This window comes from Carassius carassius, chromosome 37, assembly GCF_963082965.1.
Source record: "Carassius carassius chromosome 37, fCarCar2.1, whole genome shotgun sequence".
NCBI classification, from domain to species: domain Eukaryota; kingdom Metazoa; phylum Chordata; class Actinopteri; order Cypriniformes; family Cyprinidae; genus Carassius; species Carassius carassius.
In genome coordinates this window covers 5,969,744-5,985,610 of record NC_081791.1, presented here as the reverse complement: position 1 = coordinate 5,985,610, position 15,867 = coordinate 5,969,744, and the positions used below count along the sequence as shown (strand labels likewise).

The following is a 15,867-nucleotide window of genomic DNA, read 5'->3' as shown; positions in this document are numbered from 1 at the left end:
TTACCAAATTATTACTTTTACTAAAACTGAATTTAAAATAAATCAACGACAAACGCATCTAAATACTACAATAGTATGTAAATAACACTAAAATAAAACTGGTCTAGCCATTTTTATTAGTGAATAACTAGTGTGAAATAGCAATGAAGAATACATTTACATTATTACAGTCAATATTAAATGTTCATTTAAAGTGTTAGTTAATTAGCCAATTTATTATGAACAAACATTTTTTATTTATAATCTTATATATAATACCTAATGCATTACCTAATGTAAACAAATTATTATTATTTTTAATTCAAAACTTGAACCAAACCCAAAACCGACACCCATCACATTTCGTTTGTGTCTTCTCTGTATTACTGTGAATAGATCCCCTCAGGTTGTGTGTGTGTGTGTGTCTCTGGAGGTTTCCTGCAAACACAGACACACACCTCCACCGACAGCAGGCCTCTGTGAACAGATGCTGTCCAGTTTTTATTCATCTGTGGATTTTGGTGAGACATGAGCTGGTCTCAGCGTGTCCCTGTATGTGTGTTTGTGTCACTTACAGAGAGAATGATAGAGCTCGGTCATCTTGGGATGGTCCCAGCATGTCGTCTGACTCTGATGACTGCAGAAGAGAACAGAGAGGGACAATATGACTCTCTAGTCTCTACACGTCTGCTGTTATTGTGTGTTTGTGCTAATTTTCCAATTGTATAAACGGAATTACAAAATTATAGAAATATACCTCTGACTAAGTCTATACAATGCCAGTGAATGGTGACCAAAACAGTTTCTTTAATCTAATCCAGTGGTTCCCAACCACGTTCCTGGAGGCCCCCAACACTGCACATTTTGCATCTCTCCTTTGTCTGACACACCCATTTCAGGCCTTGGAGACTCTACTAATGAGCTGATGATCTGAATCAGGTGTGTTTGATTAAGGAGAGATGGAAAACACATAGGCTGCATCCGAAAACTGAAAAATGCTGCCTTCGGAGGTCGCATTCCAAGGTAGGAAGGTATCAAGGCACGTCCGAAATCAATGTCAGCCTCATTTCCTGTCTCCTGAGATGCCTTCACCTGGCCGATTTCTAAAGGCAGCATAGATGTATCCTTCGCTGCCTTCGATATCCCACAATCCTGTGCGTTCCATTCTGTGATAGTTAAGACAAAAAATAAAGATGGCGTCTGAAAGTTGCGGTCGGTGGTCAGTTTGTGTTTAAATGTATGTCTCTGAACAACCTTTTCCACTTTTTATGTAATTTCTATTGAGAAATTAATATAGCAGTAATGAAATATCCACTCAGTTATCACCAAAGCTCATTAAACCATTACTCAGCCTCAGAAGCCTGTCCGAAATCTGTTTCATGAGGTGCCTTCAGGCAAAAACGCTGCCTGCAAAGTCATTGCCTGATTAGACAGCAAGGCAGCAAGTCACCTGCCTAAGTTTTCGGATGCAGCCACAGTGTTTGGGGGGGCTCCATTAATGCTAGTAAATTTCTAGTAAAATAACTCCAATCTGTTTCAACACATCGACACAGAAGCTTCCAGTGCTCCTGAAGACCTTGATTAGATGACTTTAATGGTTGAAATGGGTACTGCAGTCCAAATTAAAAATATTGGAGAGTAGTTTCTCTCACCCACTCTACCACAGCCTCGACAATCACATGGGTTGCCAGATTGAGGAAACACAACAGGAGGATCACAACTGACAATGGAAGGCGACGAGTCGTACACTGCAAGTTGATTTGTCTGTGTTTTAATCACACGTTTTTTTTTTTTTTTGATTAGGTAGGCATTGTCTAATGGCTTCCATGGTGGAATATGCTGTGTTTTCTGCTAACTGGCAACCTGGGGTCTTGAAATACTATTGGCTGAACTGGCAGTGGGCGGAGTCACACAGACCAAAACAAAAGCAGACATTCCGTCATGGAACACACGTTTCAAAGCAGCATAACTGGCTGAAGGACTGTTGTTCAGAGAATCAAATACATAAACTTACCATGTTTCCTAAATATTAAATATCTGCAAACATGTTAGTTTTATGCTTTAGTACATTTAAGAAATTACATAACGTAAAGTTGGAACACAATGATTGGGGACACCTTGCTATAGGTTAGGAAATAACAAAATGAACATTGTAGTGTTCTTTCACTGTACAGCTTGCTATTGTTGGCTCATGATTATTCAAGCTCAGCAATTCTTAGTGTTTGATGCATGAGCAGAGCTAGACGGTGCATGGAAAGGTAATCAAGCTTAAAAATGTTTGCTAAACTGACTGCAGATATTGAGATTTATAAAATAAGTTACATTTAGGTCCGTTCTAAGCCCAAAACTGATTAGATCGCTTCAGAAGATGTGTTTTCGTGAGTCTTATGGATTATTTTAATGTTGCCTTCACACACTTTTAGGAGCTTTAAAGTCGGTCACCACTCACTTTCACTGTATCTACAGAGCTAATATTATTTTTGAAATCTAAAAGTCACCGAAAGTCAAGAAAGTCACACATCTGGGACGGCATGGCATGACAATTTCCATTGTTGCATGAACTCTTTGCATGAATTAACCACTGGGAGTCTCATTCTGTATAATGTCTGGAGTGGCTCTGATCTTGAAGCAGACAACAGCTTTGCAAGCAAGTTTAGCAGAGACAGACATAGCAGATCCTGAGGCATGCTGGGACAGAGGCTGCCAGCAGGTGTTGAGTGAATCTCATCATCTCATTTATGACTCCTTCACATGTGGACAGAGGTCCTCTCCGCTCCGCTGCTATCGCTGGACAACTAATACCAAAATATACTGATAATGAACACACAGTATTTCCAGCAACCATAAATTATACCTGCATAAAGTAGTCTATATTACTGTCAATCTATTTATTTTTCCATCTGCATCACACTAGCATCACACTAGCCAAACGTTTCTGGGGTTTGGATTGATCTTCATGACTCCATTCTTTGAACTTGTTTCATTATCATTATGCCAGTAGGTGGTGAAAAGTGAATGTCATTTGTTAATGAATCATTCATCTGTCTTGTTTTGAACAATGGTTTGATGATCACAGATAGATAAACTTCATTCATTCAGTTCGTTCACTACTAGATATACTAGATACTAGATACTAAAATAAAAAGCGTCTACTTATTGACTGAATGTAAATGTAATATTTACATGGTATACATCAAAATACTGTGGTAAATGACTACTAACACAACATTTAAAAGTCTGGCGCTGGTAAGATTTTTATTTATTTTATGTTTATGAAAAAAATTGTATTAAGCTCAACAAGGCTGCATTTATTTGAACAAAATGGAATGAAAATATGGAATCTGAGGGTGCAAAAAAAATCTAAATACTGAATGCCTTTAAAGTTGATAAAGTGTTAAATGCCTTTAAAGTTGAATACTTAGCTACGCGTATTACTAATCAAAAATTAAGTTTTGATATATTTGCAGTAGGAAATTTACTACATATCTTCATGGAAAATGATCTTTACTTAATATCCTAATGATTTTTGGCATAAAATATTTTTTTTTAAATTTGACCCAAGAAAAAGTTTTTTTTTTTTTTGGCTATTGCTACAAATATCCCCCAGTGACTTAAGACTGCTTGTGTGCTCCAGGGTCACATATGCTGATTTGCTACACAAGAAGCATTTCTGATTATTGTGAATGTTGATATTTGTGTGTGTGTGTGTGTGTGTGTGTGTGTGTGTGTGTGTGTGTGTGTGTGTGTGTGTGTGTGTGTGAAAACCATAATACTTTTTTAAGGATATTTTGACTAAGAGAAAGTTCAACAGAACAAAGTTTATTTGAAATAGAAATCTTTTGAAGCATCATTACTGTCACTTTTGAGGAATTTAAAGATTTATTTATTTATTTTAAAACTGACCCCAAATTTTAGAAAGGTGGAAAAATGTTTAAAGCACTGAAAAAAAAGAAGAAATATATGTATAATTAAATAAAGAACAAAGTAAATAACTACTTGGTTCCATTCTGCATCCTGAGCAGCAGGCAGAGGTTTACAGCAGAGGATGTGAGAGGAGTTTCACTGAGAGCGCTGAGCTGCTTACAGGATTAGATGTTGCTCTCTCATCTCTCTCACACACACACACACACACACTCTCTCACTCTGAAGTCCAGGGAGCGAGTCTCTGAACACACTCTGATGAATAAACACGAACTCTACCCAATTCATTATATTCACAAAACAGTGTCTTTAGAATTACAGAAATATGCTTTTTGACAAAATACTTTGTAGATAAAAAACATTCTTTCTTTCGGTCTCTCACTGTCTCAACTGCCATTTAATGATTGATTATTTGAGTCAGCATAAGTATTTATGTGTGGTAGAGAACGTTTGTGTGTTTTGGTGGAGAAGAGCAAGTATTGTGTTCTTGTGAGTTGCAAGAAATGTGGCTTATATAAGACAAAACAAAAGCAAAGCAAAACTCCAGATGAACAGAAGACAGGTAATATTAATAATCATATTCAAGAATTTATGCTATAAAAATATAATATACCTAATAAAACAAAAAAAATACAATTGTCTATAAAATGTTAAATATAATTTCACTGTAAAGTCATTCTATCATGCAACCATATATATTAACAAATAATTTCAATAATTGTAATTATTTATAATGTGTACATATCACATAAAATCACCATCAATACAAACAAGTTTTACGGTATAAGGCTCATTCGATTCACATATCTGTTTTACTTCTAACTTAAAAGAGTGAATAGATTTAAATACATGCACTATTTAAATGATAATTGTAATACAATATTAATGTTTATATAAACCTATTAAAATAATAAAGCAATCGTTTCATACATTTATTTGTTAGGTAAGGTTCCATGCACTAAGCAGAATAATGTTCTACTATTCATTAAACAAACAAACAAAAAGAGTGAGGCATGGACAAAAGAGATCTGAATTCAGATTTAAGGCCAGGAACAGTGTGAATGCAAAGAGAACTGGTTCATTTTTCACTTTTTGATCCACTATTAAAGATCACCCAAGTGCACAAACACCTTATCTGTGGCTGTTTTGTCTGGAGTCTCTTTTCTTTAAAGCCATTTGACGGGTAAATCAGTCTGTCATGTCCAACAAGCTCCCGCAGATCGCCCTCCACACTGACCTCTGACTTCAGACGGCTGAGGGTTTTCCCTCACAATCACCAGGGCGCAGAGAGCCAGCAACTTAATTAGGAAGACCAATACGCTTTGCTAATTGCCACAGCCTCAGAACAGGAAGATCAATGAGCCGAGAGGACGAGAACCAAACGTTAGTTCTGGAGATCAGCTCTATATGTAAGAGCACAGAGAGATGCGAGCAGCCTCACACAAGGCTTTCTGCATATTTAAGAGAGATTCCCTCAGGAAATGAAACGATAAGAAAGAAAGCATTACTACTGTATTCATATATGCACGGCCATATGGGGACTGTCAGAGAAGAGAAGTTCAGCTACCGGGCATTCGTCACAACACACCTGCTGCCCTGAACACACACGGCTGCTTTTCTCTGTTTCTGCTTTAACAAGCCCCTTTCATCTGCTTTTCTCCACTACAAAACTCCAGGGTTAAGACATAACGCACAGCTGATCTGGAACAATCTGTTCGGCACAATTCAGCATCACAGTTTAGTGACTAATAACTGTAGTAAACCATGCATTTTAATAGACACAACAGATGCCATCTTTTCTGCTTTTCTTTTGCTCTCTAGGTCACTGTTATTTTTTCCATCTTAATTCACATGCCATTCATCCTCCTCCATGTTTGGCTGATTTCCAAGCCAACTCATTGTCAGGATGCTGCTGTAAGCAACAGTCTTTCTCTCTCGGGGCTCGATGGGCACTTAGCCGAAGGGACGGTGTATTCAACCAGAGCAGCTGTAACTGAGGGAACTGCCTATAGTCTGCAGAGATGGTGTGAGGTCTACGGAGCTTATAACACGACAAAACTAGTTGAATTTGTATTGTGTACATTTGAATTATTGACAAGTGTCATTTAACAAAACTGAATATCATCCAAATTAGATTTTTTTTTTTTTTACGTGAATATTAAACATTTGAAATTAAACACAGCTGAATATTTTTACGGCATTTTTATAGACATGTATTTTCAAAAAGCATATTTTTTTCAAGATTTTCGTTTTTGTCATATTATAAGCTCCATAGAGGTTACGCTTGAATTTACTGAATAAATCCTGCTTGCCGGGGGGGTCTTAGATTTGTCTGTTTTTAACATGACAAATGGGAGTTACGATACAGAACCTGATTTCCTCTGTGACCCTGGGGTCCTACATCAGGCCAAGAAGATTTCACTGCTGATTGTTTACTTTTTTTTCAGTTTTTTAAGATTTATTTATTTTTTCAGTATGGATGCATTAAATTATGTTACAAATGATTTCTCTTCCAAATAACCATTTGAAATAAACTTCCTACTCAAGAAAGAATCTTGAAAAATATACTATATATATATTTTGGTTTCTACAAAAATATGAAGCAGCACAACTGTGTTCAACACTGATAATAAACAAATGTTTCTTGAGCAGCAATTCATCATATAAGAATGATTTCTGAAGGATCATGTGACACTGAATGATGCTGAAAATTCAGATTTGATCACAGAAATAAATTATATTTAAAAAAGGATTCACACAGAAAAAGAGTTAATTTAAAGTGTAATCATATTTCTCAATTTTAACTGTTTTTATTTTATTTATATTAAATAAATTCAGCCTCTGAGACTTTGAAAAACATTTTTAACATCTTAACCGACTCAAACTTTTACACGGTACTGTAGTCTAAATAAAAATATATTTTAAAAAAGTACAATAACAATTTGCTCCTGAAATTTAGGCCAAAATGTGTTAATACCAAATGTAATTCGCAATGGTGTCCATATGAGCCATACATCAGCTCAGTCCACCATTTCAGCCAAACAGTTCGCTAGTGTGTTTCTAAGTTCAAAAAGCGGATTTCACACCATCCGGACGCTCAGTTCTGCTCCAACAGCTCTGAAGTTAAAGCACCCTTAAAGAAACCGGTCCGCATGGAAACAGATGTGCGGCTATGTCTGAGGGAGCACTTACTTGATGTAGTAGGGCACTTTATTCTGGGACACTGCTCTCTGCCAGGGCAACTGCACCGAAGCTGCGGACACATAATAAAAGATTGATCAGAGCGGAGATCAGGGGTCTGATCTCAATTCTGTTGGTAAATGAAGCATTAATTAAGAACATCTCTCATATATCAGCAGACTCTCACTCTTTTAATTTCTCCAGACACTAAAGTAACATTCCTGAAGTTAACACTGGATGATATATATATCACAGAACTGCTCTCTCAGCAGAATCTACTGTGCACAACCCTGCTTTTACCGCGAATGCAATGGGATTCAGGATGCTACAACTTCAAAGGCTCTAAAAAAAGTTCAAAAGTTCTGAGTGACGGTCTTAAGTAAAGAGCTTTCCACATGTCTCGTGTCAGCATTACTCAAAACACCAAACTGTATGGATCGCAGCATCAAACTGTAGAGTTACTTACAGCACAGGCATGAATAGGAAAGAAGGCAGATAACACAAGGTTAAAAAAATAATAATAATCTTAACCCCCTTTACTGCCAACATTTCGGCAAGAAGGTGTAGGGTGAGAGAGAATATAGTTTTATGTACTGTTATTGTTACACCTGATTTAATATAATGTAATTGGGACATTGCGTTGCCTAAAGAAACATTAAAACTGATCAAATAAAACGTGTGTCTATGTGTGTGTGTTAATGGCTGCTCTTGACAGCCAACTAAAACAGAAAATAGTGGACAATTAACCTCTGAATTATTAAACACAAAAGCTTTGCCACTGTTAAAGTGTATGTGTGTGTGCTGATGTGTGATTTTCCATCGTATCTGACACTGGCTGCTTAATTTTTCATGGCTGAGAGTTACTGTTTATGTGTGAGTGTAAACTTGTGCCCATTAAAATCAAATTAATTTGAATTATTTTCGTCCCCTCAATGAGAATGAGTTGGCAAATCTCTGTGAAAACAGCACTGATACTATCAACACTCTACAAAAGCAATTACATCCGTGAATATTATATGAACATTAAATATTTAAAGCAGAGACTGAAACAAGTTGCTATCCTCCCCAAATTAAGAGTAGAACGACATTTAAGTAAGAAATGCAAGGGATTTTTCACTGGTTTTCAAGATTAAAATTTAAATAAGTTGAAGACTGAAGCATTAATTATTTCAAATTGTGCATTATATGCTATAATACTCTTAGTTACGGGCTTGAGAAAATTCTAACCATATATACTTGTATAAGCAGCTGAAAACAGCTAAATGTGTCACCAGAGTGTGTTGTGTTTCAGATGCTGTCATGTTGGTGTTCCCATCCGGATCTTAACTAGTTTAACCAGGGAGACTTCATTGGTCAACCGATTTCACTAGCTGCTCATGTACTGTGTTGGTCCACCAACCACACCAGCTACAAACTAACTAACTAACACTAACCATTGAGAATTCATGCTGGTCTTTTCAGGAGGGGTTGTAATGTAAAGTTTGCCTTGGCAAGTACCACAAACTTTTCAAAGAGCACTGAAGCCCAGTGAAATAAAGCTGACATGATAGTGTGAATTTATTCATGTGTTTTAACTCACTGGATAAGAAGTGTTGAGAGGAGGGTCCAAAATCCCTGTGTGCTTCCTGTAAGAGCTTCAACCTGTCCTCTACAGCCGCCTGGAGACAGACAGAGACGGCGAGAGAGAAAGTTAGTTTAAAGTTTTCAAACAAGCTGAAAATAAAAATCATCCACACAGTCACAGCAGGGCACAAATCTCAGCGTATGAAAGACAGTAATGAACAGACACACTCAAGACTTAGTCTTTCCACACCATCAGTGAGTCTGCTAAACAGATCCTGAGGAAAACAGATAACGTCTCATCAAAGCTCACACATAAACACACACACACAACACTTCTGAGAAAAACGGAAGGGAAGGAAAGGGATAGGACAGTAAGGGAAGGGACGGGATGGGACAGTAAGGAAAGGGACGGGACAGTAAGGGAAGGGACAGTAAGGAAGGGACGGGACAGTAAGGAAAGGGACAGGACAGTAAGGGAAGGGAAGGGATGGGACAGTAAGGGAAGGGATAGGACAGTAAGGGAAGGGACGGGATGGGACAGTAAGGAAAGGGACGGGACAGTAAGGGAAGGGACAGTAAGGAAGGGACGGGACAGTAAGGAAAGGGACAGGACAGTAAGGGAAGGGAAGGGATGGGACAGTAAGGGAAGGGAAGGAAAGGGATGGGACAGTAAGGGAAGGGACGGGACTATAAGGGGGGGGAAGGGACAGTAAGGAAGGGACGGGACAGTAAGGGAAGAGACGGGACAGTAAGGGAAGGGAAGGGACGGGACATTCAGAAGCATGGCTTTTCTTATCACTGCTACGCTGATGACACCCAACTCTACTTCTCATTCCAACCAGATGACCCGATGGTAGCTACTCGCATTTCATCCTGTCTGAGTGACATTTCCAGCTAAATGAATGACCATCACCTTCAGCTTAACCTTACTAAGAAAGAACTCCTGGTGATTCCAGCTAACCCATTGCTTCATCACAACTTCTATATACAGCTGGGTTCGTCAACCATTCCAGCTGGTAGAATGACCTCCCAATCTCTTTACTCATTTTCAAGAAACATCTAAAGACTCATCTTTTTCGCCAGCACTTAACCAACTAATACTAGCACTTTTCCTTCTTTTTCTTGTCTTTTCATTTATATATAAAAAAAAAACCTGGCTATGCGTTCTGTACTAGACTAACTGAGACTTGTCATGACACTTGTATACTGTTTTTGTTGTTCTCTTGTTGACCTGACTGCTTCTATTGTTCTCATTTGTAAGTCGCTTTGGATAAAAGCGTCTGCTAAATGATTAAATGTAAATGTAAATGTGGGATGGGAAGGGAAGGGACGGGACAGTAAGGGAAGGGATGGGACGGGACAGTAAGGGAAGGGAAGGGATGGGAAGGATGTATGAAAAAGAACATGAAGAGGAAGGAACAAAAAAAGTAATATGAAAGAGAAAGAAAAGGGAAAAAAAGGGTAAAGGAGAGGAGTGTGTATGAAATGAAAAACAACAGGAAGAATGGAGGAAGGAAAATGAAAAGAAGAGGAGTATGCAAATCAACTGCATTAACAGAACAGGCAAGGAAAAGGAAAATTAATGAGGAAAGGAAAGCAAAGGAAATGGGAAAATAAAAAGAAAGGAATAGAAAAAGGAAATGAATATGCAGAGCACCTGCACGAACAGAACAGGAAGAGGAAGGATAAGGAAAGTAAAAGGGAAAGGAAAAACAACAGGAAAAGGTTAGCAATATGGATAAAGGGAAATGGTAAATAATAGGCAAAGGACCTGCAGTAGTTTCCAGCGCATGTTGAGGTTGTCTAACTGGCGGTTGGTGGTGGAGGACAGCTGGACGTCCAATGGGGTCAGCTGACCTGCCAGATCATTCACACCTCGGACATCATGTTTCAGAGGTGCGACCTCATCTCGGAACACCTGAAACACACACGCACACAGAAATAAATCACATTACCATCATTAACTCTGCATATCGCCTAAAAACAAATTTGAATAAATCATCAGCCGGAGCGTTTGGCAATGACTCATAGCATGTGTGAGAGGTGTAACAGCGTCATCGTGGGATAAAACTATAAAAATAGCTTCAGGCAGGAAAATTATAAACTAGAATAATCCTTAAAGGAAAAGTTCACACAAAAATTTAAATTCTGTCACTATTTGCCCTCCCTTGTGTTCTTCAAAACCCAAAGGATTATGTTTCTTTCATGCAATGCCATACAATCGAGACGTTAAACTAAATATTCACATAGTTCTTGCTCATACAATGAAAGTAAAATTGACCAGGGCCTGTCATACTGCACTATGAACCTTTTTGTCATTTTTAAAGCTTCACCACCCCATTTCCAAGTAGTGAAAAGCATCATGATGAATATATTTTATGCTACACAGAAGAAAGTAAGTCATAAAGGTTTGAAATGAGATCATGAGCGAATTATGACAGAATTATCATTTTTAGATTTAATAATCCATGATGAATTGACTGAATTTTGATACTGGCGAGAACAGTAACGTACCGTTGTTTTATTGATGTGATCCTGTAGGGAATCTATGAGAAGGTCTCCCACCGGTTGCCACCCTGCTTTGAGCTCCTCGGCCTGGGTTAGACGCAGGTCCAGTTGGTCCATGGAGCTCTGGAGATCCTGGAGTTTATCTAGTGCTATGTCCACCTGCTCTTGCCAGGTTCCCGCATGTCCCATCAGCCTCTCCCAGCGCTCGCCCACCTCTGCAGTCTGCTTTCGAATCGCCTTAGCCACCCGCTGGGCCTTCTCCTCCGGGGTCAGCTCTATGAAAAACAGTCGACGCAAACTCAATTTAAATTACATATTCACTTCAGTTGACCTCAATTAAGTTCATTTTGGAAACTTTTGTAATAAAAAGGTAAATTCAGCCGGCAACAAAAGACTCCACTTCTGGAATGGTTTCTATTTCTGTAATGTTGCGTCTGGGAACAAAAACATACTAGCTATGGGTTTAATCACACCTGGCTTATTTCATAACCTGCCATGTTTTCTCCTTTGATTTGCTTAAATCCATTACACACACACACACACACACACACAAAACCCACTATTTTGGTTTGGATGCACACCAAAACAAATCAGTCCAAAATCGTCTAAACAATGTGGTCTCAGCCTGATTGGAAACAAACTCTGGAATGGTTCACTAGTGGTGAGACAGCAAATCAATCTGACCCAAAAGACCTAAAAAAGCACAGATGAAAACCAAAGATCTCAAAGAGTTAAATGTGTTTCTGGGCTAATGAAGCCCATATAAATTAACTAGTGGCTTAACAATGTGAACCTGGGTGCTGTATCCTATGGTTTATTTAACTAATGAACTAAATAACTATGCGTGTCTGAGCCAATAGCTCACATTTACCTACTGTAGGTAGAAACGTGAACTGTGTGTGTCATTAACAAACAGGAATCACACTGCTGATAGATGAATTAACCCCCAGCAACCACCTGACTCAGGCTCTGGCGGATTTAAATGTCTCATTCAAGAGTCGGAAATTTGTTTTATTTTTTATATATTTGTTTTTTTCCATTAAGGTTCATCAGCGTTACTGCAATGTAAATGCTTACTTTTAACCTATTAATAAGCTAACAAAATATTTGGCGAAATAATAAATCACTGTTCACCCTGTAGTTGTGGTGTCATATTCCCAGGTCTAATTCTGCCCTCAAAAGCAGCTGCTCACTTATTTTGATAATTAAAAAAAATTATATTGCATATTAAGAACAATAATTTTTGCTTTGTATAAACACACCATTAACAAATGCATGTTCAATCCAAGATGGTCTTGAGCAAGACACTACAATGACTTTATATAAATGCAGTTGTCTTAAATATTAACATAGAAATGCTGTGCATGATGCTGCTGAGAAAATCTCGATGACTGAATGCCTATACGAGCTGCTGCTGAACTAAAGAGACTGAACTGCTGAGAGCTCCATTAATTAGGCATATAAGTAGCTAGGCAAATGCCTATTTTACTCTAACATGGTGTCTAATAATAATAATCCACAATAACTTCATAGTGCATCACAGCATGACTGACGCACTGTGAGGATAAAATATTGGATATTAGCTTAGGCTACTCCTATTGAAAATGTTCTAAAAATATATTTTAAAACAAGTTTATTATAGGCTGAACTATAGGCTTACAGCTTAAATAAAAGTTACAAAAGTGATTTAGTCAAGAGCAGTGAGAGATTTTCTCTGTTATTGTCTGATTAACATGAATGACAGACAGCAAGAATATTAGACTGCTGTCACTTTACGAGCTGCCCAGCTCCAGTATACTGTTACACCTGTTTTCTTTCTCAGCTGTTTGCTTTCACTTGAGACCTAAATAACTATGTTTACGAAGATACTTATATAACGATGGCATTTTGACCATTCAAGGCCTATAAAGCAGCAAAAATAACACCACAGCAACGTCACAAAATCTCTACCGGCTGACAAATTTATAGTGGTTAATTGTGTCTACCGGTATATATCACCCACCCCTGGTTTACACCACTGATTTTCAAGCATAATTTTGTGTTTGACTTTAACAGCCACAATTTACCTCATATCTTACAAATAAATTTAAGGAAACCAGAACATTTAAACTGTGAACACGTGTGTTCCATGATAAAGATTGTATCAGTCACATTTGATAACGTTAAATTGGTTTCATTTTTATTAATTCTGATGTGTACTCATCCATTTTGTGTGAGTGGGAGACAGCAGTGCACTTGCAAATAGAGTCGGTCTACACACGTCTGATTGGCTGTACAGCCAGACAAACTACTTGTTGATTGGATCCTATCATATCAGAAAAGACAGCATAATATTACGTCAAACTCTCTGGAACATCCTTTGCCTTTGGGATACGCCTACTGTACTATCCCTAAAATTCTGCCGGTGTGAAGCTTACTAGGTTTTAGGGTCACACTTTATTTTAAAGTTCAATGCTTGCTATAAACAAACCATTAACTACGACTTTCACCTCAAAAACTACTCATTTGCTGCTTATAAATAGTTAGTGCAGTAGTTGTTAAGTTTAGGTATTGGTTAGGATTAGGGACGGAGAATATGCTCATGCAGAATCTATGCTTTATGAGCACTAGTAAACAGCCGTTATGTTAATAATAGGCATGCTATTAACCAACTAGGTAATAGTGAGAACTGCTCACTATGCTAAAGTGTTCGCGGTTAGATAACAGCCTGTTTTTGTGCATCTCACATTTATCAATATGACCACAACTTGACTTTTCACATTGCGAATGACCAGAATGTTCAGAAGATATGCTCTGTGCACGGTCATTTAAGAAAGTGTTTACTAATGAACCATTTAACTAATGAGCTAAATAGAGAGAGAGGTTTACAGACGACAGGAGGCAGATTTAGAAAGAGCCCAGGGCATGTCTACAGGCAGGGCTACAGCATTAACATCTGCTCTTTCATTCGGCTTCCAGGCTTTTTGAGGACGTGAGAAGACACTTTAGGTAATGTCATCATCACAAACGGCAGGCCTGATTTCTCCATTCGGCAAATGCTCACTTCTATCTTTCATCTTTATATTTCTGTTTCAACCGAATGAGAATCAATTTACAATTCAAATGCATTCAAGCATTTCTGGAAAGGTTTGAAATTCAATTAAGATTCAGGGGTTGAATGGAAATGAAAGTGACGGTGTGGCAGCGGCTTGTTTATGCTCATTTGATGACGAGCGCTGGAACAGATTGCTTTACATTTTAAAACACAGTTCAATTTGGAAAACATGCATTTGCGTGAACATTAGTGGTGTATGATTTTATCTGGGTAAGCTGCTCCCGCTGTGTGTTTTCGCAGAGCGGCAGAGCACGTGAGCTGGTTATCGGTTCAGATAGCTCAGCTCTGCGCTTTGTTTGCAGGGATAAGAGAAAATGGAAGCGCAGAGATCACTCAAGGACTGAATGGAGGCATGTGAGATTGCTCTAGGTGTTCGGAGTGAGACTTGTGAAGAGAGAACAGAAAACACTGCCCTTCTGAGCCCAGCTGACTTCAGTTGGAGTAAATGTGAAAGTGTACATTTGTGGTAAAAAATATTAAATAACATAATTGTGACTTTTCATCTCACAACAGCAAGTTATAAGGTCAGAACACTTAAAGTCACAATTCTGACATTTCTCACAACTGTGAGTTTTTATAAAGCCTCAGTACGTGCAGCAATAAGAGTTCTGCTTGCCTTAGCAAACACTTTATGCTCTAGATGACTTTGGCGTTTTCTGAAAGAGAACATTGAGCTTCAGGACACTAAAAAGTGGAAATAGCCTGCAGTCTCTGATCTGCCAATTAACCCGGTTTCACTGGGCATTCACACACAAACACACTCCTCCTAAACGCCTGCTGAAATGCACGCGCATGCGTACACACATCCACACACAGCTCTCTTTCTATCTGATAAGTGGTATCTGACGTTTGTCCTAAATTAGCTTTTCAAGCGGGTCCCAGCGGAAGTGTCCAGAGAGCGGTGGAACTTTCCAGACATCAGATACTGCAGTTAAGAGCGTGTTGACAGGAGGTGTCCGACTTATCAGAGAGTCACTTACATCAAAGAGCATCCCTTAGAGAGTGTCAAAATAAACTCTGCTGGTCTCTGCTGTGTGTGTGTGTGTGTGTGCGTGTGAGAGAGAGATGTTTTCAGACTGGTCTAAGTTTCTGAAGAATTTCTTCTGCAGAGGTGCTTTTATGTGCAGAATGTTTACTGTAAAATCATTACTTCACAAAGCACATGACTTTGGTAAAGCAAGTAACGTGAGTTATGTAATCTGATTACTTTTTTCAAGAAACTGTAATGAAACATTACTTTTTTTTCAAATACGTAACTCCAGTTGCTTTGCTCTCATTGCTCTCATTTACTGACTGACAGCTCTCCTGTATTGTGTGCACTGTGTGAACATGATGTTACTGTAGGTCTAGACTATATGTGAACGTATTTACTAAGCTCACAAGCTCACTTAAAAAAAAACAATGAGATGCGAACTCAGAATATGACGCAGACTTGCAATAAATATGTTAATAGCACAGACATCCTTTATTTATTTAATCCCACTTTATTAACCATTATTTTCCTGTCGACCATTAATGATCAATTCAATCATACTAATAACAAAAATGACTTTAGATTAGTGCTGTCAAACGATTAATCACGATTAATCATATCCAAAATAAACGTTTTTGTTTAGATAATA

The 15,867-nt window shown here is 38.1% G+C and overlaps 1 protein-coding gene across 4 annotated transcripts in view; it reads right to left on the bottom strand.

Annotated features, from left to right (window-relative positions):
• The window catches only part of utrn (utrophin), a 194,525-nt gene that overhangs the window by 56,656 nt on the left and 122,002 nt on the right, over positions 1-15,867 (bottom strand). For all 4 annotated transcript variants that reach the window (XM_059527222.1, XM_059527223.1, XM_059527225.1 and 1 more), the window contains 5 exons: positions 11,158-11,426; positions 10,415-10,561; positions 8,660-8,738; positions 7,093-7,153; positions 555-616 (listed from right to left, as the gene is read on the bottom strand). In XM_059527222.1, the coding sequence (XP_059383205.1) occupies positions 555-616; positions 7,093-7,153; positions 8,660-8,738; positions 10,415-10,561; positions 11,158-11,426 (618 nt within the window). The remainder of the gene's footprint in view (positions 1-554; positions 617-7,092; positions 7,154-8,659; positions 8,739-10,414; positions 10,562-11,157; positions 11,427-15,867) is intronic.